The sequence below is a fragment of the Arvicola amphibius genome, chromosome 3 (assembly GCF_903992535.2).
Source record: "Arvicola amphibius chromosome 3, mArvAmp1.2, whole genome shotgun sequence".
In the NCBI taxonomy this organism is placed as follows: Eukaryota; Metazoa; Chordata; class Mammalia; order Rodentia; family Cricetidae; genus Arvicola; species Arvicola amphibius.
The window spans coordinates 103,715,299-103,741,347 of record NC_052049.1 but is presented as its reverse complement, the minus strand read 5'-3'; the positions used below and the strand labels follow the sequence as shown (position 1 = coordinate 103,741,347).

General features: G+C 47.5%; 2 protein-coding genes across 3 annotated transcripts in view; one reads left to right on the top strand and one right to left on the bottom strand.

The window, feature by feature from the left end:
* Positions 1 to 905: 905 nt before the first annotated feature.
* On the top strand, positions 906 to 9,883 carry Vsig10l2 (V-set and immunoglobulin domain containing 10 like 2). Its single transcript, XM_038322157.1, has 12 exons — positions 906 to 987; positions 1,976 to 2,326; positions 2,552 to 2,827; positions 4,354 to 4,629; positions 5,146 to 5,394; positions 5,972 to 6,232; positions 7,543 to 7,833; positions 8,174 to 8,470; positions 9,081 to 9,203; positions 9,462 to 9,486; positions 9,594 to 9,646; positions 9,777 to 9,883. The coding sequence occupies exons 1-12, from the start codon at positions 906 to 908 to the stop codon at positions 9,881 to 9,883; spliced, it is 2,391 nt and encodes a 796-aa protein (XP_038178085.1).
* An 880-nt stretch (positions 9,884 to 10,763) lies between these two features.
* Positions 10,764 to 26,049, bottom strand: part of Cdon (cell adhesion associated, oncogene regulated) — an 88,215-nt gene continuing 72,929 nt past the window's right edge. For both annotated transcript variants that reach the window (XM_038323213.2, XM_038323212.2), the window contains exons 19-20: positions 15,403 to 15,662; positions 10,764 to 14,829 (exon numbers count right to left, since the gene is read on the bottom strand). In XM_038323213.2, coding sequence (XP_038179141.1) covers positions 14,669 to 14,829; positions 15,403 to 15,662 — 421 coding nt within the window. In that variant the 3' untranslated portion in view covers positions 10,764 to 14,668. The remainder of the gene's footprint in view (positions 14,830 to 15,402; positions 15,663 to 26,049) is intronic.

The following is a 26,049-nucleotide window of genomic DNA, read 5'->3' as shown; positions in this document are numbered from 1 at the left end:
CAACCCTGCCATGGAGGATGGAAAAATCCGACCCCATCTCAGACTGTCATTCAAGCAGGATGGGTTAGGAGACACACAAGAGGGGGAATCAGAGAACCCTGAAGAACAAATGCTGAGTTCTACTCTAGCTCTAGACAATGGTTCACCTACTGCATGCTAGGCAGGATTCACCTGTATATGTGTACATGTATATATACATGTATATATACATACACCTGTATATGTATACAGGTGTGAATCATATCAAACATAAAGTGCATAAAATTTTAAGGCTCTGTGAACTGTGACCCTACCCAAATCAAGAAATTGGATGTTACTGGCATCCAAATGTCCACCACACACTGATATAAATTTCATGTAATATATACAATATGTTGTAACTTAGAGTGCAGCCCCATTTATCTATGAAGTTACCAAAGTTCCAAGAAGCTGGAAACGTCCTGAAATCCCATAGTCCTTCACCTCTGTTTGACTCCTCCTCCTACACCTCTAGCTTCCCACAAAATATGGGGACAACCCAGGAAGGGATGAATGGCATTCATTAACATGTTAAACCTTAGGCGTCCTTCCTTGGAAGCCCAACATGGAGCAGTTGGCAGGTTCTGAGGCTGGAGGCTTCATTCACCACCGCATTCGGTGACACTCTGGTACCACTCAGCTGGAAATGCAGGGGCCATGGGCCTCTCCGTCATGCCTGCCCCTCGCCAACCTTGCGCTATGGATAGGGTGAATTATCAGGTAAATAATTCATGGGTTATCAGGGCAGTCAGGGTAATAGGAGAGCAGGGGTATCAAGAGGGCTGAGGTTGGCAACCTGAGCCTGATCTCCATCCTCCCAGGACTCCTGTGCCCTGAAGAGAGGGATTCAAGAGTTAGGCAGGAGCTGCAAGTGGCCTGATAGGGCCATGGTGGGTTTGAGTGCCCATCACAGACCTTTCTGCTGTCAGCTCCTGGTACTCTTCTGCCTACTGCATCCAGGAGCCTCAGGTGAGTGACGCTCAGACCTTCTCCTATCCCCTTTTCACATCTCATTATTTCTTCCCTTTTGCACACACGTGGTCATTTGATGGCATTCATTCACGTCATCCATCTGCTAGACATTTAATTAACATGTACTAACTATAATCCTTAATGCGCTGCACCATGATTGGTTGACAAATTGATGGAGCTCGGTGGACTGGCAAAGGCTGCTCTCCTTTCCCTGGGCCACAGTAGGATCTGAGGAAGCTAGAGTCCTAGCCTGGAATCCTTACAGAGAAACTTCCAGACCCTGTCTAGCTCTCTTGTGTCCCCAGGATTGCCATTGCCATCAGGCTAATCAGACTGACCTTAGGATGCTTGTTGAAAACCCTGTTTTGGAGATGGAGAAATGGGTTGCTGGTTAAGCAATCATAAGCTTGAATTCTGGGGCCCATGTAACAAACTGGGCATCCCTGCCAGCATCTGTCTCTCCAACTCTGAGGGATCCAATACCCTCTTCTGGTTCCCGCATGTGCACCTGCAAACACACAAGTGCACACATATGCACACAGACACGTGTGCACACACACAAATAAATACAATAAATCTGAAAACAAACAAACAAAAAACAACCTCCTGGTCTTTGACCCCTTCTCAGACTCTGGGATTCCTACTCATTGGTCTGAGGTAGAGTCCATAAATTTGTATTTTCAACAGATGGTTTGATGGATGGATGTGAGGGTAGACAGGCTGGGAGGAAGGTCGGGGGGAGACTGCTCCAGGATGCCCCTCTATGTCAGTTAAACTCCCTTCCAAGCATCTAAACAGGGAACCCCACAGATTCCCTCAGGCACTGTCTCTTAGCTAGTAGCCCCATAAAAAGCCCCACAGTCTCCCGGAAGCCCATTGGGCTCCCTGAGCCTACAGAGCAAGAAACAGACTTCAGACAATGGGGTGGAGTACACCCTGGAATCTAGGACAACAAAGACATTATGATTGTCTCTTATGTCCCCAGACCAACCCCACTCAACCTCCAACAACCCTGGAGAGGAGGCTTTGTCTATCCAAGGAGTGCGGGGCAGCTCTGTGGAATTAGACTGCCGTCCTGGGCCCACCCCGGTGGCAGTCCTCTGGAGCTTCACTCCTCCCGGTTCCCTGGCTCTTCGACCTGTGGCGGTCACCAACGGAGCCTCTTCGAGGGTGGAGTCTGGGGCGAAAGCTCTGGGAGTCGTGAGTCTGAGGAACAGCAGCCTGGTGATAGAGGAGCTCCGAGAGGGTGCCCGTGGCCACTTCCTATGCCAGACCCTGCTTGTATCTGGTGGCCAGGTCCACACCACCTATTTGTATCTTACACTGGCCGTACTGGGTGAGGCGCCAAGGCTGTTGTCGCCAGCCTTCAGCTTCTATGCATGCACTTCTTTGCGCGTGGTGCGCTCCAGATTTAATGACTCTTCCCGTGAGTGGGGAATCCTGGGATTTGGAGGAAGGGGTGTTCCAAATCAAGTGACCAGAAAAGCCCACGGACAGCAGGGCACGGGCTGTTGGACAAGGGTCCATGTAACAAACCCAAGGTTTCTCTTTCTCTAATCAGTGCCTGTGTCCAAGCCCCGGGTGCACCTGAGTGACCCATCCCCAATAGAAGGCGTCTCCGTGGTGGCCACTTGTGCCGTGAGGGAGGGCACAGAGCCATTGACCTTCTCCTGGCGCCATCACACACCCCAAAGATCTGAGGAGGTCCTGGTGGGTCTTTCAGAGCCCAGGCTCCAGCTAGATCCAGTCAACAGGACCCACCTCGGCTGGTACAGGTGCAGCGCCAGCAATGCAATCAACCAGCTGAGCAGCGATGGGGCCTTCCTAGATGTCATCTGTGAGTAGAACTAACTTGGGACCCTGGCTGGCCCCTACCTACCCAAATTTGGCCTCTGGTCCCATGTTACAGCTTCCCAAATTCTTTCACAAGAGTGTTCCAGCCCCCACCCCTGAAGACGCCAAACATTAGAGGGTGCTTTTCCCATTGGGGCCAAATGTGTCTCTCACGTCAAGGTTGTTAACCTTTGAAAGTAATGAGTTTGTTTTTGCAGGAAAAGGGGCATCTGTTTGCATTCATGATCTTACAACTTGGGGACTGACCTGAAAAGTTGGTCTTTGTTTTGAGTGTGTGGGGCTCTAACTGATCAGCAGACCCCTGGGGGGAGCAGGGAGAAAGGCCATAGAACAAAGAGGACAGCAAGCTGGTCCACGAGCTGCCAGTCAGAAACCAGAAAGTGAAGGCCGGAGGAAAACAAAAAGCCACTTCAGTGCCTGTTTTGGTGGCCACAGGTGTCTCTGATTACTTGAGAATGTGGCCAATTTGAGCTCTAAGAATAAGGGGGAAATGCACCCAAGATTTTAAAAACCCATTTGAAGTGAGAAAATATAAAACAGCACAGTGCTAACTTTCAAATTAAGTAGATATTGAAATAATGTTCTCGATATATCTGCTTGACATAAATATTAAAGTAAAAACTGGTGTGTGGTTTGCTTGATTGAATTTGGTTGTTTTTGCTAAGATTTGATTATCATAAACCTAAATCCGCAACACAGTGACCCCCACAGCGGTGGTCTAGAGAGAGAGAGAGCTATTCATTTGTTTGCTTTTTTTTTTTTTTTTTTTTTTTTTTTGACAAGGTCTTAGTTAGTCTAGGCTTGCCTCAAACACTGTAGCCCAGGCTGGTCTTGAGCTCCTGACCCTCTTCCACTACCTCTGGAGACTGATATTCTTAAGTATGCCACCTTGCCCACTGGTCCAGAGACCTTAAGGAGTGGGGACTGATGGCATCCTTCCAGTAACCTAGATAGTGTGTGGGGATTACAGACTGAAGGCGGGGTGCAGTAGAGTGAGCAGGAGAGCTGGGAAAAGAAGTGGAAGCAGAGTGGAGGAGGCAGGCAGACTTCTTTCCCTTCTGGAAGGTGGAAAGAATGTCAGGAGTGGAGATCCCCATTTTGGAAATCCAGAGAAGGGAGGGCAGGCACTCAATGAGGTGAATAGTGTTGCCTGTAGGTTTTTTGCTCAGAATGTTGTTCCTTTGTTTCCTTCTTTCTGGAGTCTGGAGTGGTCAACCATTCCTGATCATCTGCCTAGTAGGCCCCTTGCTTCAACCCAACCCTATTGGCCAAGCTCAGTTCCTACAATATGAAGCTCCTGCCTCCAGGAGACTTGTCCCCTCTGTGCTGTACTGTGCCTATGTCCCAGTCTTCCCAGTCTCCGGAGGCTCTAACACAGGGCACCAGGCTTACAGCTAACCAGTGTGTACTACGTGCTCCCGGGATGGGTGAAGACAATCAGCAGCAACAGCATGAGCGAACGGAAGGACAAAGGATGGAGAGGTGTGACGGACCTTCCTTGTCCTCCAGATGGTCCAGACAAGCCTGTGATCACTGTGGAGCCCCTGGGATTCACTGAGGACGGGTTCTGGGCCAGTGAGAGAGAAGAGGTGACCCTGAGCTGCCTTGCTGTATCCAATCCTCCTAGTCACTACGTGTGGTTCCGCGATGACTCTCAGGTCCACCTTGGGCCCACCTACATCATTGCCAGAGCTAGCCGCACCCACACAGGCCTGTACACCTGCCTGGCCCACAACAGCCACCTAGATACCCACACCCAGTCCACTGTCCAGCTCACCATCTACTGTGAGTGTTGAGTGGGGAGGGCACCCACATCTGGAGCTTACCCAGGCTTCTGCTCAGGCAGCCTCCAGCCACCTTGGGGGGGGCATGATGTCAAAGTTATTGGAGTTGGGGAAGGTGTGTCTGGAGAAAGGCCAAGGGGGGCGATGGGAAGAGCCGGGAGACAGGAAGCTCCTAGACTTCCCTAGTCCGCTCTCCAAGTCATTACTCCCATGGTCCCAAGGCCTGGACTGAGGCACAGAGAAGGGCACTGCAATGACAGAGAAGCAAGATGCCAGGGGCAAACATGAAGACCAAAGGCCTTTCATGGAGCCTCTGGGATCTCACAGGAGCTCCTAACTGCCTACCCCTTAAACTCCTGTTCCTTGACCCAAAGGCCTATATTTTCTTTACCAACCCCCTCTTTCCAATTTCTTCCCCTTTGTCACCCCGGTTCTCCAAGCTCCCACCTGGGCCAGGCCTGCTGGGCACTAACAGGGGGAGCCATTTCAGCTCCTTCTCACCCACCTCTCTACCTAGATCCCCCCAAAGGACAGCCCTCCTGTGCTGTGCTCCCCACCCTTGGGGTTGTGACTCTGCTCTGCACCTGGTCTGGGGGTTTTCCAAAAGCGCAGCTTCACTGGGAAGGGCCGCAAGGGATTGGCCCGACTGCCCCCAGCAATGTCACCTGGAGCTATAAAGCCGCTGGACTTCCGAATGGCAGCATCTTCACCTGCATGGGACAGCACCCAACCTTGGCCATGCCCATCCTCTGCAGGGTCACTCTCTGTAAGTAGACACAGCCAACACCCACAACCCTGGTAGTGCTGGCTCCAGGAAGTGTGGCCATGAATCATAGGATACCCAGAAGGACCTGGGGTCCAGGATTAAGCTCTGGATCTCCTGCTCCCAGGCATTTCAGGGAACACGGAGATGGTAACATTCCGTTCTCAGCTTCCTGTTCATCATGTTCTCTGCCCTCCTCGATTTCTGCTTAGAGCCTCCACCTGTGACACCCTCAGTCTTACACTCTACTTCTGCCTGTTACATGTTGATCTGGAAATAGACTTCAAGGCTTTCTTTGCCAAATGTTCTATTCTGTGTCCTCCTCTGTACAACCATGCCCAAGTCAGGGTTGCAATGTGTTTCTGTCTCAAAGACCACCCATAGCCCAAGACTGTTTTCTCCCTATAATCTAGTGCTCACCAACTTTAATAGCTGCTCAGCGTCTGCTCCCACCTTTGTCCTCTCACACGGTCAGCCCTGGATAAATGACAAGGAACTCGACAGAGTAGAGGGAAAGGTGGGGAGGAGTGTGTCCACCAGGCCCTTCCCCTGCCCACAAGATCCCATCTCTCCTTTCCAGGGGAACCTCCCAGGACCCCCACCTGTGGGACCACAGCCACAGTAGGTGACCAGTTCATCATGCTGAGCTGTGAGTGGCCTGGAGGTGAACCTCCTGCCATGCTGAGCTGGCTGGACGGACATCAGCAGTCCCTGGGTGACCCCAGCTCTTCTCGGGCTGCCTACCTCCTACAGGCTCGGAGCGATCTGGCAGGCAGAGAGTTCACCTGCCAGGGCTCTCACCCTCTCAAAGTCCCCGGTTCCCACTGCCGGCTAAGGCTAGGTGAGCAGGGACGGGTCATGGTGCTGGGGTTTGGGCAGGGGGCTCTGGAGGTGCACAGTGCTGGGATGGGAAGTGAGTCAAGAGAGGGACTGGTTCACGTTCTCTCCGGGAGTTCAGACTATTTACGTGAGTGTGTGTACGTGTGTGTGTGTGTGTGTGTGTGTACCCTTGCCACTCTGTGCCTGTTGAAGACAGAGGACGATGTGTGGGAGTCAGTGTTCTCCGTCTCCCATGTGGATTCCGTGTGAACTCAGGTTTTCAGGCTTGGGGCAAGTTCCTTCACACAGAGCCATTTTTTGCCATCCCCCCTCCCTTTTTAATCCATAAAATGAGAGAACTTGGTCAAGATCAGTGTTGTCCAATAAACATATAATATGAGCTATATATAATTTTAGTTGCCACATTAAAACATTAAGAGGTAAGACATTTAATTATTTAAAATTCATTCCCATGCAATAATGTTATTTATGAGTTAATTAACATTTTTCACACTATATTGAAAATGCAGCATATTTGTAATTTACTGTACATCTGGCCTCATTTCAAGTGCTCAGTGGACATGTGTGGCTGCCGGCTATGGTTTGGGATGGGGCAGCACTGGACTAGATGGTGTGGGTCCATTGATTGCATTTCTCACTTTATCGTTTGCACAAGGGAGGTGCCTGGCCATATTCTTGACTTTCAGTGCCTCAGGCATCAAAGACCTCTCTTCTTGTGTCCCTTGCTTTATCTACAGTTTGGTCCCCCACGCCCCGTCTTCTCCCACCCCTTCCCAGTCTATGAACAAATGAAAACAAGATTTCAAAACTGAAAGATTTAAAAGGTGGGGAAAGCAAACAGGAGCTATTGCATGCATCAGGTCTCACAAAATGGTTCTCCACTTGCCCTCCAAAGTCTTTGAGACTACTGCACCTTAGGGGGCTTTAAGGAGAGCCTCAACTCAAAATATTTCCTTCCTGATGACTCGGTCTCGGAAATCCCACTCCAAGAGATCCTTTGGCACCTGACTGTCAGGGGCCTTCAGGAGCAGAATCCCTCCTATGACTCTGCACAATGCCAGCTGGGAGATGTTAGGTGTTGGGGATGGGGCTGAGTAAGCAGGACCCCTGCCTGAAGTAACAGAGGCTGGGATGGGAGGGTGGAGGATCCACTCAGGAACACTGCAATGACCAGCAGAACCCAGAGTGGACCATATCGGAAGTCTGAACAGGAGGGCCGAGATGCTTAGGAAAAGCTGCCTTCTCTATTCACTCAGGCTTCTCAACAGCTGGGGGCAGCTACTTTTTACATCATCTTCTCTGTTTCTGCAGAAGCTCCACAGCTGGCAGTGGCTGAACCCCGCGTGTCGGTGCTAGAGGGAGAAGAGGCCTGGCTGGGCTGTGCTCTCCAGCAGGGCACACCACCTGCTCAGCTCCTCTGGCTCGGACCCCAGCAACAGCCTTTGGAACAAAGTACTTATAGATTCACGCTACACCCTGAGGGTACCCACCTGCGCCTTCAAGTCCGAGATGCTGACCCAGCGCACCACAGGGGCACTTACCAGTGTGTGGCCCACAATGCCGTGGGCAATAGCAGCCAGAGTGTGCTGCTGGAGGTCCTGAGTGAGTGGAAAGGGTGTGTGTGCTCCTGTGGCAAGGGACATAGGTGACCGATGGCTGCAGAGGGCTCTGCAGGAGGCTTTGGAAATCACCTTCTCCAAAATTTAGGCAGCTTCCAGAACGTGACCAGAGTGGTTATGGGAGTATGAATCTGGTGGAATCTCAAATACAGGCACATAGAACTCCACTCATTTTACCAATGGGAGAGTGGAGATTACAGATGCCTAGGGATACACACACCATCCTGTCTCTCTTCTCTGCAGACTCTCCATCCATGGGGGAAACCCACATAGCTGTTGCTAGGCAGATGCCTGTATGTATCCCCATCTTCACTCACCTCCAGGGTATCCAGCCCCTCCCAATGTCACCATCAGCCGCCTGACCTACAGGCGACAACGGAGAGAGGTGCAGCTGCAGTGGACCATCTACGGCCCCGGAAACCTGACGGGCTTCCTGGTGCAGCAGAGGGCCAGTGTCCCCAGCTCAGAGGCTGGTGCTTGGGAGATAGCGGCTAGTGACATTGAGCCAGAGAGCAGGGGCCGGCGTCTGGGAGGGCTGGACCCCGGAGTCCTTTACGCCTTCCGCATCCTGGCTATGAACCACCACACCCCAGGACATCCTTCGGAGGTGAAGACGCCAGGTGCTGGGCTGGCAGCAGGGAGGAACTTGCCTTTTTCCCAAAGAACTGAAACTTGACCTAGCCTCCTCTTCACAGGGTACCCTGCTCCAGTCCTTTGCCTCCATCCTGACGGGTCCCTTAGCCTATGTATGCAACCATTCTTTCTTTCCTACTGTCCTTTACCATCTCTCTGGGCAGCTCAGGAGAACCCAGGCATAGGAGCAGACCTCTGCTCCAGCTTCATTCTGGAGAAACTGGAGAATGATGTTTAGTGGTTAAGAGGAGCCCATTCTGTGCCTCAGTCTTACCTCTCAAGGAGCAGGAGAGCTCAGCTTCCTGTTGCTCCCTCTGACCTGGGAATTCCTTATTTCATGGCCTATATATATTATCCCTTCAGGCCTGATGCATCAAGATAAGTAGCCTTATGTATCTTCTGCCAGAATTGGCTGGGAATCAAACCATCAGCACCAGGCAGCCAGATCACCTCTTTCAATGGGAAGGAACTGAACTCCACCACATTCCCTGGGCCTCCCACAATAGGCAGCAGAGACTTTGGGATATCCAGGGTACCATCTTTGTACCCTGTGGGTCACTGTTGCTAATTAATACAACCCATGCTCTCATCTCCTAGTGGACCCTGCCTTCAGTGCGTACCCCGCTGTACTGGGTGCTGCAGGCACAGGAATGGTGGTGGCGTTGGCGGTCTCTCTGCTGGTGTTCCAGTATGCTGCCCGGCACCCACACACTTTCCCCTGTGAGTGGGGAAAAGGAAAGGATGGGCTGTTTGACCCCATAGGGCAGCCGGGTGTAGACCTACCCAAAGGAGACTCTAGTCTCTTCCCTTGTTAGGATGTCATCCTTTGACGGTCAAGACCCCAGCCAGCCTCAAGCGCTGGGGCCATTCCCCCCAGGTTTCTGAGACTCTGCATGAAGCCCATTAGGAAGGGAAGGGCCATTCTCCCGGGGTCTACACTGCATTGGGCAAGTAACATTCTTTCATTTCTTCCCACAGGCCTCAGCCGCTTGCTTGTTCCCATGTGAGTGTAGAGCCTATCTTTTGGGGGTCTGGACTTTTCTGAATTGGGAAGGAAGGCTAGGAAGGTACAGAATCCTCTGACATTCCTCCCTCCCTTGCCCGCCGCAGGGAGCACAGGCACCATCAGAGGAGATCCAGGGAAAGCACTGAGGTACCAGCAGGTAGGCAGTGCCTGTGCCAATGGCTACACAGAGACCAGGGCTGGGTTCCACGCATGTGGTCTGTGTTGTCCCGAGAGTGGCCTCAGCACCCCTGTGCTTGCTCTTCTCTGCCCACCTGTGCTCTTTCCAGGCACCGAAACAGCAACTACCACCTCAAATTCAGACCCTGTGCAAGAATCCACAGAGGCGCCAGTGAAAGTCACCCTCACAGTGACTGCAACACCAGGAGTTCAATGACGGTGCAAACAGGCTGAGAGAAGGCAAGGAGGGTGGAATGATCCCATCAGATTGTGGTCTTAAAAGCAAGGAGGCAACTCTCCCTTCCCCATCCAACACGCAGATACCAACTACCTCCCATTCAGTATCCCAACTGGGGAAGTGGATGTGGCCCAGCTGCAGCGCCTCACGTGACAAAAGTAACCCTGAGTCGGCTTGTGACAGAGAGAGGAAACTACACAACTGAAGAAAACATGGAAGGCATCTGAGAGTAGCTGAATATGGTACAGGGAATGTCCCTGGTGCCAGGACACTAAGAGACAGCTAAGCTCTTTCTAGAAGGAAAGGAGGGAGGCACTGGATTGAGCAATTCCTAGCGCAATTATATCTATGTCTTGCAGCATCATTTCAATTACAAACTTCTGAGTTGGTTGCCTGGACCTGGTTTTACTGCTGGCAGGAAGAACCAGGTGCCTAGGTATGGGTTTCTTTGCTGAAACGCAGCTTAGGGACACCTCTGACCCAGCAGTGGTCAGACTTCTGGAATCTGCGCCAGCAGAGTGTTCCACAACACTCCAGCCACCAGGCCTGGGGGAGCTGGCTGACAGAAAGTGAGGGTTGTTCCAAAGTCACACTCTGCTAGCTGCCAGCGTGAGTCACTGGCTCCGAGTGTGTGTGTGTGTGTGTGTGTGTGTGTGTGTGTGTGTGTGTGTGTGTGAGAGAGAGAGATCTGGGTGAAACACAAGCGAGTGCTTGTTTGGCTGACTGGAAGAATCGGGACTCAGAGCTGCCTCCGCAGAGGATTCAGATGAGAAGAAAACAGCAGCGAAGCCAAGGCTGATCTGCCAGCAACAAGGAAAGTGGCGCCTGACGGGAGACAGAAAACTGGGAGAAACTTCAGTTTCTTTGGTTCTCACACACTTCGACTTTAGACTTTATTAGAAAGGGTTTCAGCTTTCCTCATAGCTCTCAGGACTGCGCCTAAGAGTAAAATGTAGTTTATTTAAGTATGGGAAATGAAGTACAAAACGGCGGCCACACCCGATGGGGAGGGTTCTGTTGTTTTTCTGGTCAGGGAAGATGAACCACTTCCACTATTCAAAGTGGTGAAGCAAGTTTATTCGGAGGCGCTGCATCCATCCTGGAGTTCACGCTCCAGGATCCTGAGGTTGCAGTAACAGATACTCCAGGGAAGAAGGGCTTCCTCTCACCTCGCTTCTCCCATCCGCCTGTCTATCTGACGCTATCTTCCCCAGCAAACAGCTGCTCATGATTCTGCTCCCTCCCAACCTCGATAGGACAAGTGAGAGGTGGCTGGGCCCTTGGGTGTTCACAGGGGATTTGCAGAGCAACAAGGTGGAGATTCTGAAAAGTCTCCGAACAGGACATTACATACCCTAGAAACAAGCCACAGGGCTACTGTGTGCACACACAAGTGCACGAGTACCCCTCTTCACAGGCTGTGTGTGAAAGCAGCATTCTCTTTTAATATAAAATCATATCAACAAAATAAAACCTGTCAAAGCTACATCACTTAAAGTATGTACAATTTCAAACATAATATCACAACTTTAAGGAAAATAAAACATTTTTTCAATATAGTACAAAACGTGCATCTCAGAGTCAAGGCTGTAAGAGCGAGCAATACAGATAAAGACAACAGTTTCTTGGCAGCACTGAAGCTGGCGGAGAGAAGGGATATGATCAGCCTGGTACGATGCCTTGGTCTTCGGAGATTCAGTCTATACAAAGAGAATCCAGCAAACCACTTGATGATGAGATCACACCAACAGTTTCAATAATGCAATTAACCTGTACCCTATACAGCACCTATCCCCAGAGTCAGCACATAACTGAAGAACACAACCAGGGAGTGGCGACATGATTCACTAGGACTCTGGTAAGTTTAATGCTAAACAGTCACCCAAAACATGAAGAGGCCCTACCAACTTCACAGCCATCAGGCCAGTTGAAGGTCAAACCTCCATGGGGGGAGGGAGAGGGACGGGGTAGGAGTGGGGTGAGGGCTAGGGCAGGATGCCAATGTGAGACTCCTGAAAATAGAGTACTTGGCTCTACTCTGCCAGTTTAGGATGAGGCTGGACCAGGGGGAAGCCCCACTAGCTGCGGCGGGTGGCGGGAGACTTGCAGAGGAAGAGCGCAGCAGGGATCCGACAGCCCACATTCTGGACTGGTCCCACGGAGAGTGTAACGCTTCCAGAGAGTGGGGGAAATGGGAACACGGGTGACGGACAGGGGAAATGGCTCCAGTGCAGGCTCTTGTTCGCGCGTGAGCTGGGAATTTCATGCCTGCTCTGCTTGTTGTAGGGGCTGGATAACACTAACGAACGGAGTCTAAAGCACAGTAGTTCCTCCACAAAGGCGTGCCACCCCCATATTTTCCTATGGCCTCTTAATTCCTGGGGGAAGTGACACTTGCTAGGACCACTTTTGGTGACTGTGCAGGGCCTGAAAGTTCAGAGAAACTCACACTGAGGAGAATTCAAACTCCTAAATATAAAAGCAATTATATAGATTTATATTTATATTTATATATCTCAATATATAAAGCCATTTTTATAAATAAAATACAATAAAACGGATAACACTTAAAACAGCGTTACTATCATAAATAAAGCAGTCCACAATGAGATTGCCCTAAAGGTAAAGTCATTTTCTCTTCATCATGGGCAAGCCCCATGTCAAATTCAATCTTTAAAAGCAGTTTCTGCCCTAAAGTTCATGCTTCACGAGTCATGATGAACTGACCGCCCACAGACATCTGCTTCCTGCTTTCCTAACCCCCCACTCCGAGACGAGACAGCTTTGTTCTAACTCGACTGGCAAGACACACAGTATGTCTCTATGTCACGTGGACTAGGACTTTGTCCTTGGCTAGTCACAGATGTAAGGGCTGCAGCTAACTATCTCCAAAACCAACTACAGATCTCATATACTACAGAAAGGAACCCCGAGATCACAGAACTTGCTTCTCTAGCAGCCCCACTACCCAGCTGTGGAATTCTAGCCGCTGCATTCTACCAGGAGTAACCTGCATAGCGCCCTTGCTGAAACAGCCCGTACCCACTAACAGCTCTGTTTATAAAAGATACAAAAGCATGAAAGGGAACACTGGCGCACCTACACAGAGCTGATTAGCACAGAGTCTGATTCTCTTCCACTGCGATTTGTGGGCAACTAGAACAAAACGTATCCTGCAATTGTTGGATTCCACAAAAGAATAATTTTCTGTCGTTTCCCCTCCCCGCCCCCCACCCCAAGGGATACACCATTCAAAAACAGAGCAGTGCTCCATCAGGGCCTGGTTTGAGCTATGAAGTGCATTTGTAGTGCCTGGGGTTTCTGCTCTACACATGGAGAAAAGCCTTCCAAAGGTAGCTGCAATGTTCTTGCCACTCAGAAAACAGTAACTGTGATGCACAGACCCTGTGGACCAAAGACTGAGTTCACAATGATGGCGGCCAGAGAAATGTCAGAAAATGCCCCTAAACCTTTTTCTCGAGCTTAGCCTTCCCTGCCATCTGCTATAGTTGGGCTCCATTTCCTGAGGCCTGGTGCCCAGGGTGGCGGTAGAGGCTTGAACAGGGGACGAGTGTGAGGGCTCCAGACCTAGAGGCACGCTCTCGGAGGGCGTGTGTCCACTCTGCTCCTCTTCCCTTTCTCCCCGTGCCGCAGGCTCATGGCATAAGCTATCTTGCTCCACCATGCATGCCCATCACAATGTGCTCCCTCAGCACTGGCCCAGAGCCACAGGTCCATTCAATCACAAACTGGAACTTCTGAAACTGTGAGCCAAGAGAACCTTTTCCTGAGTAAGATAATCATCTCAGGTAATTTGCCATAGTGGCAGAAGGCTGACCCAACATGCTTGCTGCTATCATCCAAGACACTGTGCGTGCTAGAAGTGACAGAACTGACCGTCTTCAAGTGGTGTGGCACTACGAGCACTACAGAAGAAAGAGCTCACTTTAGGTCCGTTCTTCCTGAGGCGCCTGACAGCTTTCTTTGCAAGCTATCCCTTTACAAGTCTGATTTTGCACACACCCTTGCAAACATGGCGCCCATCCTGTGAACTGGCACAATTAAAGCGATGGACCATGAAGGCGCTATGCCATTTCCCTTTTGAACTTGGCTCCCCTTCTACACAATCAAACAATCCAACCAGGTCTTATATGCGTCTATGTTCATAGCACTGGCTAATTTGCTACCCAGAAAGTTGATCATTCTTTGTACCCAGGTAGATAGAGAAACTAAGTCAGTATTAGTACTCTTCTGGAAGGCAGCCATAAAATTTGTCAGTTGGATTTGCTATTATAAAAATAAGATCACAACTATGGTTGATTTTACAAGTTCTCCGGAAGTCTGGTAACATGGGATAAGTGACAGCTTTCTATCTGGGGGCGACGGTGGCAAACTTCAAATGGTTTGGGCAATCCTCCTCCCTACAACTGAATAGGCCAGAAGATGAGACCCAGCCCAAGTTCCTACTGCCACTGAAGGTTCTGGAAAACACAATGATCTCTCTGATTCCCAATTATTGAAACTATATAAAATAGGTGGTAGTGGGGTCCTATTGAAGGGGAAGAAGAAATGAAAAGGGCATACTTAAGACATAAATAATATAAAAGGGCACACATTTTTAAGATACATTCATGACATTACTACTACAAAAAATAAATAACGGTTTTCTCTGGTTTGAATTAATGTCCTTCACGCAGTTTGTCCCCGGCCTGTGTTGTACAGTCACTGGCTTACGGTGGGAACATGAGGAGGCCTGTGTACTTCTCAGGTCTCCTGGGCTTGCCGAAGGACCACCGGCAGCCCGTTGAGAGGAAGGCCAGGAGACCATGTTGTCTTCTCCGTGCAGTCCTCCACGACAGCTGACAAGATAAGAGGGTCCCAACTTAAAACTCTGTCCTCTGCTTCTGAAGGGCCGTTGCTATCTCCTGAAAAACACGAGATTTGGGCACATTATAGACTAATAGATGTCTTCACACAGCAAGCAGTCCTGAAAACAGTAGGTTGAATAATAAAAAAACACGAAGAAGCAAGTCCCACGTAAGTGTGGTTTGAATCCAAGGAAGAATACATTAAAAAAACAATTCTCTTGAGTTACTTACTATATAAGTTATTTGAGATTAAAATGATCCTCTTAAGAGCCCCTAAAAATAGTACTTTAAAGAAAGATTATAGTTCCTTCAGCTGAGCCAGAGAAAAAGCAATGGAATGAGCAGCCTGAGCTATCTGTTGCTATCCATCCCTGAATGTGAGTGCGCTCATCTGATTCCACAAGCTAGGCAGGGTCAGTTTTGGTTAGTGCTCGGATGGAAGAGACAACACAAGCTACTGGAGGTAATAGCAGAATTTCCCAGAGTCTCTTATCCATCCTTATCTTTTCTTGAAGTTCCCAATGCTCCCACCCAGTCTTCTAAGCAAACAGTAAGCTGATGGGATGGTAGAAAACTTCCTGATAAGGTTCTCAGCCCACTGGAGACCAGAAACTAAACGCCTCCCCGTACCTCTGCTGAACTCAGCTGTATCTTCTGTGGAATCAGAATTGATGTCCCCGAGAGTGTCCTGACAGCAGGTGTGCTGGGTGGGTGCTGGTGCCACGCTGTCCTTGACGCTCTCCTCAGGTAACTGGCCACAGTCAGGAACTGTGGAAGCTGGACACACGGGTACCTTCACGGCACTGAGGGGCTTCATTTCCAGACCATCCTGAGGATAAGACGCAACCACTGGGACCACAGGAAGGGGAGCGCTGGTTTTGGTGAAACACCTGCAGAGTTTGAGTCAAAAGAAACAGAACTGAGTGTTGAGGGACATCAATAATTATAATGACTTCATTTAAAAGAATAATGAATATTTTAAATTCACAAACTCTTAAGAATTATGCTTAAAAATAACTAATCAGCTCATTACGATTTGAAATAGCAAAACTCTGAAAGCTAGCAATAGCGGACAAGGATAGGACATGCACCGAAGGCAAACCTAAGGACAGAACCTTCTGTGATGACCCAGCCTATGTACTTCCTTCCAATTCACTGCCAGCAGACATCCCCCATTTCATTAACTACTTCCCATATAAAGCACACAGGAGCAAGAAACACCAGCTACCGCAAGGAACGAGGGAGAGAAAGGAAGGATGGAAAGCTAAGACACGTGGCCACATAAGAGGGATGACCTTATGATGGTCAGCATAAAAAACGCACGGCTTTGAACGACGGTCAGAATAAAAACGCACGGCTTTGAACCCAGAAGGCGCATCAGTTCCTTTCCTCTTTGCTGTGACACACACCCAACAAAAGCGACTTAATAAGGAAAGGTTTACTCCAGCTCCGAGTCCAAGGGGACAATGCACCACGGTGTGGAAGGCGTGGCAGCAGGAGCTGGAGGCAGCTGGTCCACTGCATCTGCAACCAAGAAGCTGGTGTTTCATTTGCTTTCTCTCTTTTATTCAGCTGGGACTCCAGTCCACAGGACAGTGCTGCCCACATTCAGGGTCCTTCCACCTCCATTAACCTAAACCAGGAACTCCCTCACAGCCGCGCCTGAGAGGTTTGTCTCCTAGGTAATGCTACACCCTGTCAAGCTGACAGTCAGTATTAACCATCACAGGTGGCTTTCCTCTCCGCCTTGGAGGAAACCGGACAGAGACTAGCCACTTAGGTGCCAGGAGTTTTAAGATCGTTTTTCTCCATTGTAGAATTAAGTGGCTGGAATTTACCAGCATTGAACATTTCACTTCAATTCCACTCGACCATTATTCCCTGCCTCCAGCTAAGAAGTGTCTTTTCAAATGGGGTAGAGCCTGACTCAGCCTTTTCGTTCTTCAGTTCTTCTGTTGTTTCCTGCAATGGCTGCCATGTTCACCCTGCACATTTGCCATTCAACTTGCTGTGCCTTTTCAGCCCTGAGGTTTCCATTTGGATTTTTTTTTTTTCACAGCTGAAACATCCACACATTCATTTCCTGAGTATTTGTTCTCCTGTAAATCTTTGAACATATTTATAATATTTGCTTAATGCCATTGTTTGCTAGCGGTGATGCCCGGGCCATCTCAGGATCTGCTTCTACTGTCTAGTGTTTTCCCCAAGAAGCACCACAGCCCTGTTTCCTTAGGTGTACCCTAATTCTTCTTCATTTCCCCTTGAATTTTCTGGTTGTTTTACTGCCGTTGAACTCAGTCTTCTGACATGTTCTTTCTTGGGCCCTTACCCCAGAACTGGAGAATGCCTTCTGGAGAAGCTCAGACTGCCTTTGAAGGGTGGGTTCTAGTTCAGCTTCCGCCTGCTCCCATTACTCCCTGACAGTGGTAAATTGTCTACATTTTATCATCGCCACCTGTAAGATCAAGCTGCTCCTCTGTTCCTGGTACATTTTTCGTAATTTCTAAAATTGGGACTAAGAAGCCGGGCGGTACGAAAAGTTTGAAAACGATGGGCTTTTATGTAAGGAAAACAGAAGAAAACAGCAATGTGCTAGAAATAGGTCATTTGAAATAATAAAGGTCAGAATTCTTTATTTTCATTTTTTACACATAAGAGGGCAGGTTTCTGGGACAAAAAAATTAGGAAAGAGTCCAGTTCTGTTGGCTCAAGTCATTGGAAAGAGCAGTTCTGAGCAAGATGATGCAGACAAGCCTGAAAGAGAACAGAAGCATGTCAGTAAATCAAGTCCTTAACTTAAATAAACCCAACTTCTATTTTAAAAAAATACACTAACACTGCACAGTTAAAGGACACTAGGGATCTAATTAACTTTTGAAAATATGGCAAAAATATGAATATGACCCACATTTTCCCCTGCAGGTCTACAACTGGTCCAAATTACAAGCAGGTATAGACATGGATGTACTAGAGTCGGAACCAGAGCCCTGGCTTGGACAAGTCACCTCTCAAAAGAGTATGATATTAATTCTGATTTGCTCTCTTGGCTACTTGACTCAACTCAGAACTTTAACAGTGTCCATGTGCATGTCTTCCTCCCACAGTGCATTATGTTGTTAACCTCCAGCTCTCATACTCAGTGGACCCCAAAGTGGATTATTGAGCGGTACATGGTACATGGTACCCACAGATTCTGAATATGTTAAAACATGGGGTGATGTCGAGGGGAACAAAATCTTTCTAGCTTCAAACTACTATGAGAGAATTTAATGGGCATGAGGGTCTCCTGCAGAAGATCCCTCCAACTGTGATGCACTGTGGTAGACATTGTGAATAACAAGGTCAAAACAGCAGAGGTCCTGTTCCCAGCACAGCAGAGGAGATAAACAAGCAAACCAGAGTTGCAGCTGAATGTTGGGATGTGAAAGGAAGTGCTGCTGTTGCTGCCGCTGCTGCCGACGCTGCTGCATGTACTTCCCAGGCTGTATCTAACTCTACTGACTTCACAGCTGAGGACCTGGCATTAGGTTCAACTATGGAACCAGGGAATTTAAAAAACTCAGAAATATCTCTGGTTAGGGGAATCAGTATGGCTGCTGTGACTAATTGGAAGTATTTCTTCTCTCTCTCTCTCTCTCTCTCTCTCTCTCTCTCTCTCTCTCTCTCTCTCTCTCTCTCTCTCTCTCTCTTTCTCTCTCTCTCTCTCTCTCTCTCCAGGATTTCTCTGTATTTATTACCCTGGCCATCCTGGAACTCTCTCCGTAGACGAGGCTGCTCTTGAACTCAGAGCTCCACCTGCCTCTGCCTCCCAAAGACCAGGATTAAAGGCATGTGCCACCACCACCTGGTTTGAAAGGATTTCTTAAAATTTAAATTCTAGGCTCCCAACTCTGGCTGCTTAGTTTATATCAGAATATCTGTCCTGCTATGAACCACTAAAAGGATGAAGGAATTTTACTTTAAATCTGCTCAAGGTCTCGGGAGTTATTAAAGCATTTGTATGGCCAAGGGTAGGAGAAGTGAGTGTGAACCTGACCTTCAGCCTTCCTTTGCTCTTGAGGCACCTGCTCAACTGAGTGCAGATGAAGCTTTGCAGATCAAGAATAGAGAAGCTAAGGAGCTGAGCTGAGCTTTCAGAAGCATCGTTGGGACTAGGAAGACAATATTGGAGCTCAGAGCCTGCCAAGAAGAAAAGACCTGGAAATGCACATAGGCTTTTACATGGGATTCTCAAAGGACCATCTCCTAAAAGTAAGGGTGAATCAGGAATAGACTGGGCCTACTGTGTGTGTGTGTGTGAAACAGTGTGGTATATGTATGTGTGGTGTATGCTCCCACGTCTGTGTGGCACATATGGCCCTGCGTGCATGTGGAGACCAGAGGAGGATGTTCTGTGTCTGCTCCATCACTTTCCACCTTTTCTACTGATACAAGGTCTCTCACAGAATCTGGAGCTGGGCTGGCGGCCAGCGAACCACAGCAATCCTCCTGTCTCCACCTTCCATAGCACTGGGGTCATAAGTACACTTGCAACTGTGTCCAGCTTTTTGCATGGGTGCTTGGGGTTTGAACTCAGGTCCACACAAGCCTGTGTGGACAACACCCTTCCTTGCTGGGTCATCTCCCAGCCCTTAGACTAAGTTTTTTACAAAGCCTAAAACTTAGCATTGGATCTGATCAACCCGAGCTGGGCTTCAAGTGATTTGGCCCTCATCCAACTATATGGCCAAACATAAAAGTAAATCTTTTCTGGAAGAAAACTTTTTCTAGAGTTTATACCAGTTATATGGCATATATGAAAAAAATATTGTCAAGCATTAAACAAGAACTAGAGAAAACAAGTTGGGGTTGGAGAGATAGTGCAGCCCTTAAAAGCACTTGTTACTCTTGCAGAGGACCTGTGCTCAGTTCCCAGCGCCAACATTGTGGCCCACAACCAACCCATAACATCAATTCAAGGGGATCTGAGCCCTCTTTCCACCCTTGGCTGACAGTGACAATACAATGGTGTTGAAGGTCTCCAGGTTGAAGTAAAATGAGTGTCAACACACAGAAGAAAGAAAATGCAGAGTGGAACAAGTAGCAGCAGAAGGGTAGTGTAGCTAAAGTCATAAAGCCCAGTGCCAAGCACATGGTAAATGCAGTAAGGAAGGACTTTAAAAACGTAAAATAAATAATAATTAACATTAGAAAATTGGGCTTTTGTATATGCCTTTTCTCAAGCAAGTAAGCTCTTAAGGAACATCATCAGGCTCATTAGAAGCTGGTGCTCACAGTCCACACCTCATGAGGTAAGAAGAAATGGATATCAAGGCAGGAAGAACCCAGCACACTGATCCTCCGGCTGTTTGCATCACAATACTAATTGTCCATCCTTGTTCAACAGATAGCTATTTGTTGGCTAGATACTTTTCTACTATCTGTTGACACCAGAGTTGTCTAGAGGTCAGGCAATGACTATCCTCAAATGTCACAGGAGACAGCTACGGATAATAAGACAAAAAGCACAGCCAGGCACTTGACCTTGATTGTGTCACAGCTGCTAAGTAAACTTTAGGTTCCTGTTTCCCTTTCTCTGCAGGAATCTGAAAATTAATGAAAGGTACCAGGAACTTAGACAATAAAGAGAGATCAGAAAGAGACATTCATTTTAAAGAAGTCAAATTAAATTGAGGGAAAAAGAAAAGCCATACTTGCCAGAATCTGAAAAAACCAAGGCAGTTTCCTGTAAATAAACATTACAAATATTAATTAATTTGCAGAGCTAATGTGAATGTATTGCATCATGCTGAAGTAACAAAATGCCAGGGACTCACCAGACAATGAGAGGCCTTCTTTCTTCCTTTTGGCTTCTTTCCAGTGCTCTTCTTGAATTTAAAACAGGTTGTAGATGGGATTCTAAGGGCTTTTCCACACCATGATTTCTAAAGATGCTCTGCCAGAGTGGCAGGAAATTACACTCATAGGGCAGGACCGGGGGCCAGTGAGACAGATGAACAGGGTCAGCTTCTACAGGAACGGTCATCAATGGCAGTGTGCCGCAAGCAGGTATTAAAGAAATATTCAAAAACAAGATTCTCAGCAGGAGAAAGGTACAACTCCCTTAGCTTATGCTGTCCAGGTAAGTAACAGGAACTTACAAACTCCATCCTGAACGCTCCTTCATCAGAGGGAGTGACAGTAATATAATACACATTTGTAAAGTAGCTAGGATCCAGATTTCACCATGATAAACCACACTGACTTAAAATTTTCTAGTACATTGAATCTTAACTCAGAATCAGCAATTAGCCACTTAGCTAACCAAATGTAAGCAATTCCATCGCTTTTCCGTTAGTGTACTTCCAGATGTCTGTGTGTCGGCACAAAACCAGCTGGGACTTAGGCTAGGCAGGCGGAGATAAAAGCATATGGGCCATAGAGGGATACGACCTCTCTCCTGAATGTGATCATGAGCAGCGTGAGGAGGCGAGTCTGTCACTGAGCATGCTCTCAGACATTTTCTAATGCAATCAAAACCCAGAGTAGCTGGGAATATGTAAATTAGCAGGCCAAATCTCCATGGGGTGAAAAAGAACAGAACGTTTGCTGAGACTCTTACAAGGCACTTTATAGTTCACACAGCTCAGCAACGTTTACACTCTGAGGCTCCACAGCCTTCCAATGTAGTGCAGCCGATCGTGGAGTTGATGCTTCTGCAGAGCTGTTTCCAGCTCGTGAAACTCCGAGTCTTAATTGTATCAGCACCAAGTAAAGGGAACTCTGAGTGTCCTGTCTGTACAAAGTCTGGGTTACCCAGTAGTGCCCAGGTGGTCTAGGACTCGCCAGTTTACAAGACAACCTTTCCACCTGTCTGAGGGTTTAGGAGAAAGAAAAATGACTATTGTAGGAATCACATGAACAATGAAATACTCTGTAATCAGCCACATGAGCAGCACAGATGGAATGAAAAAAGAGAAGAGACCAGTAGCATAAGCTTGCATTTGGAAGATAAGGCATGTGAGTTAGTTAAACATAATTTGGCTATTTCTGTAAAACTATACACACAAGTATCTTCTAAAGAAGTATTTCACTTCTGATTACAAGGCTGGATATAATTAAGCATAATCATGACAGTTACTCTGGCCAGATGACAGGACAAGTTTTACATAAAGCCCTTTTCCCAAGTTCTTCGCAGTCCTGGGGATTGAACCCAGGATCTCAGGCATGCTAAGCAAGTATTCTGCCACTAAGCCAGTCAGGCACACCCTCTTGATTATCCTTGAAGGCAAGGAGTAAAGACTCATGAATCCTTGAATAGTCAACCTTTATTTCCACACCCATGCTCTGAAGACTTCCATAATAATATCTTGGTGACGGTTCGTCTCATATTTAGTTCACCTTTGCTGTTTCCTCTCGTCGCTGCGAGCTCTCTTACTTGCTGTTCTCCTCCTGGATTGTGGGAGCAGATGAGCTGCTGTACAACAGCGCTCTGATGACCTCCTCCAGGGCCATGACGCCTGTCACTCTCACTGTCTACACTGCTGGGTACTGGTGGGACGTTCCTTTAGAAGTTAATTTGTCAGCTACGTTTACACAAAAGGTGACAATAGGTGCTGGGAGACAGTAAATGATGGAGCGCACTAAAGAACAGGGCAGAGAGACTCACAAACGGCTTATAATTTAAGGACCAAGAAACAATGCAATACTCCATGACAACAGGCTCTCAGCCTCCATATTAGAAGAGGCAAAGTGGGGAGACATACAATTTTTCCAAAAAGGTATTGAGCAGTTAGAGATGTATCAGCGGTTAAGAACATTGCTGCTGTTCCATTCCCAGCATCAAATCATATGGCTCACATCTGCCTGTAACCCCAGCTCCAGGCAATCCAACACTCTCTTCTGACTTCTAAAGAAACACGTGGAGCTGGGAGGACCTTGGACTTAACATAGTGAAGGGAACCCTGATGGCTCTTTGTCTTGGAGAGGGGTGGAGTGGGGGTATGGGTGGAAGGGAGGGGAGGGAAGGGGGAGGAGGAGGAGAGGAGATGGAAATTTTTAATAAAAAAAATAAATAAAAATAAATTAAAAATCATAAAAAAGAAACACGTGGCACACATTCACAAAGACACATACACATGAATAAAAGCAAATCTTAAAGAAAATATATGACTTTTTTTTCTCCTCAAAGTGGACAGATTACCATAGGTGAAGGAAAAGCTGAATTTTGGACTTTTGTGTTTTCTTCTTTAGCATTATGGATAGTTCTCAAGTTGCTAAGTGGTCAAATATAGAAGAAGGGCTGGGTTATAAAAAATTACCCACTAAGAGGAAGAGTTTAAGTATGCTAGACAATTAACAACCACCTGGGTCCATCAAACCTCGCCGGAGACTCCTTCTATAACTTAATATCCTCGCTTCATCTCTGCATCGCATTTCCATCTGAGCACAGCTGACAGCAGTTGTGGAAGGGTACTCCCAGACCGAGAACACACAGACATTCAGGATTATCACTACATAAAAACTTGGCAGCCATCTGCAATATCTGATTTTCTAGGCATTATCCCCAGTGACTTGCTTTCTCTTGATTATCAGCCATTCAGCCTGGACTTTTTTTTTTCCCCCAGATGAATTATAGACATTTTTCCGCGCTGATTTTTTACTTCCTGCCCATTTCCAGTCTCTCTAGGACCCTTAAAGTTAATCTCTCCTTCTTTCCTGCTGGGACCTCTATTCGCTCATCTGTGGATTTCATCACTGTCTCCTCTACTCTCTCCTAAGATGATCAAGACTGATGGCAAATGGGCCCAATTTAATGTCAGTTCCTTCCCATTAAACCAGCCAAGCAGCTAACAAACCACATTTGATTGCATATCCAGAACTGTACTCTTCTGTCTGAACTGAGGAGAAGAGAAGGGCAGAAAGAATTTGATTTATTTGATTACAATCTGTTTAACTCTTGAAACGCTGAACAGCACAATGGTTTCTCAATTTTGTCTTCAGCAGAGGGGATACGAATGGCACAGTGGTTTCTCAGTTACATTTTCAGTGGAGGAAACCAGCTCCCTGTAAGGCTGCATTTAACAGGGCCTCTTTCTACACAGCACTAAAATCCAGAAAAGGTTGAGTCAAGAGAACACAGGAGAGCCAACGGTCATTTACATGCCACAGAAGCCCTGGGACAGTTTTCCCACAGATGGCAAGGGTCCCTTCCCTCTTATTTGTTCCATTGTGTTGTTGTTGTTGTTGTTATTTGTTTATTTGATACAGGGTTTCTCTATGTAGCCCTGGCTATTCTGGAATTCACTGTGTAGACCAGGTTGGCTTCAGATTCACAGAGCTCTTCCTGCCCCTGCCTCTGAGTGCAAGCATTAAAAGCATGTGTTTCTACACCTGGTTTGCTCCCAGATATTTTTCTATCGGTACTCCGGTTATGTCAATAGTGTCACCCTTGCTCCTCTGAGTCACTGCTAAAATAGAGGTTTGAGAAAAGGGACTGACTGAGGGTTACTAACAACCGGTTTCTTAAAAGCCCTTCTCTAAGAAATGCATTCAGGTTTTTAACCCTGAGAAGGCAGAGGAAAAGGAAGATTAAGCTGCAGGGCAGGTGAGATGCTACACAGAGAGACTCCGAATGAGCCCTGCCTGGTTCTTAAATGCCCGTGAAACAGAGAAGACACCACCAGGGCTAACCCCAGGTGTCCTGTAGCACACTGCCGGACAAGGAGCCTTCGTCAACGCTGTCTCCTGGGGAGATGACTGCAACTGGTGACCAAGACTCACCCGTCCCCAGCCTCTTCAACAAACTCGTGTCTCATTTATGAAGTCCCATACCCACTCTCTGCCTCTCACTTCACACACTGCGCCTACAGTGTTCCTGATGGCTGTAGGTCTAGCTGGTGACGATCTGTTTAAAAATCTTTCGCGAACCTGCTGTGGCTCTGGATGACGTGGTTTCATTAACCTTTCTCCTCTGACCCTTTTTAAAAATAGTTTCTGGGAACATCAACCTTCCTTCAGTTATGTGGAGGATGTGGGCATCCTGATTTAGAGATTCCACATAAATAGTACTCTCTGCCTGGAAAGCTTCAAACCTAACCTGTCCCCTTTACCTCATTTTGTAAGTTCTTCATCGTTAACAAAATGCTTTCCGCTTAGGGAGCTCTAATATCTCTTTCTTTTTAGAAGACCTAATTTCACTATATATTAATCTTTATGATGTCATTTTGAAAAACACCAGACCATGAGCCCTGTGTACGCAGGGATGAGCCCGTTGGCTTAGTCCTGTATCCCTGCACCTCTGGCTCACTGCAGACCTACAGCAAATGTCTACCAGATGAACACATCTTCTTTGTCCTTTCTCACTCTCCGTTCCTCATTTCTTTTATTTTTTTGACAATATTACCAAGGTGGTGAGCAAAAAAATAATAAGCAACATCTTAGAAAAAGAACGAATAATTCAATTCCAAAATAAATAAAAACAAATCAATGACTCAAGCAATGGGTTAAAATTAGCCAGTCAATGTTATTGTCTCCTTTGAAAATATCAAACTGCAACTATAGGTGCAGCTTGGAAAACTTTGCAACAGATGTTACTACATCTGTATTGCAGTCCCAGTATCTCCACCCAAACAACAGTATCCTTGCCTGTCTCTCTGGATCAGCAACCACTGGTACTAGAACCCAAATTCATCACTTTTCTCAATGAATTGCTTTATTAGGTTGCTTATTTCTACATCCATCACCCTGGCAACTACCAACAGGGTCATTCGCATTTGAAAAATGTTTACATATTTGGAATCTTCATTTAAAAAAAACTTATTAAAATGTTTGTTTAGTCGGTGTGGTATGCATACGTGGGACATGGCACATGTGTGGAGGTCAGAGGACACCTTGTGGGAGTCCGTTCTCTCCTCCTACCAAGTGGGTCCTAGTTACTGAACTCAGGTAGTTAGGCCTGGCAGCAAGTACCTTAGCCAGTGGAGCCATCTCACCAGTCCTAATTTAAATTTTTTGGGCCCTTATCAGACAACGGCAGAGTCATGATGACGGCAACTCTAGAAATTCATCCTCTGCTTCCTCATTCCTGGGACGAAAGCTAAGTTTGCTTACAACAATGTCTAACAGTCTCCCCTCTCCAACACCTTTGCACACTACTATGTGTCAAGCAGAAACCCATCCCTGAATACACGACACTCTTCAGAAACCTTCATACGAGGTAATCCACTTGCACTGTGTTTCCCAACATTTCACACTGCCTCCTCCTCTAACACATATCCTTCTGTAGTTTACACTACA

Excerpts from the sequence above, each read along its gene's own strand:
- Vsig10l2 (XM_038322157.1), top strand. The coding sequence starts at position 906 with ATGGTGGGTTTGAGTGCCCATCACAGACCTTTCTGCTGTCAGCTCCTG. Across the intron at positions 6,233-7,542 it reads CCACTGCCGGCTAAGGCTAG|AAGCTCCACAGCTGGCAGTG; the intron begins GTGAGCAGGGAC and ends CTGTTTCTGCAG. Across the intron at positions 8,471-9,080 it reads TTCGGAGGTGAAGACGCCAG|TGGACCCTGCCTTCAGTGCG; the intron begins GTGCTGGGCTGG and ends CTCATCTCCTAG.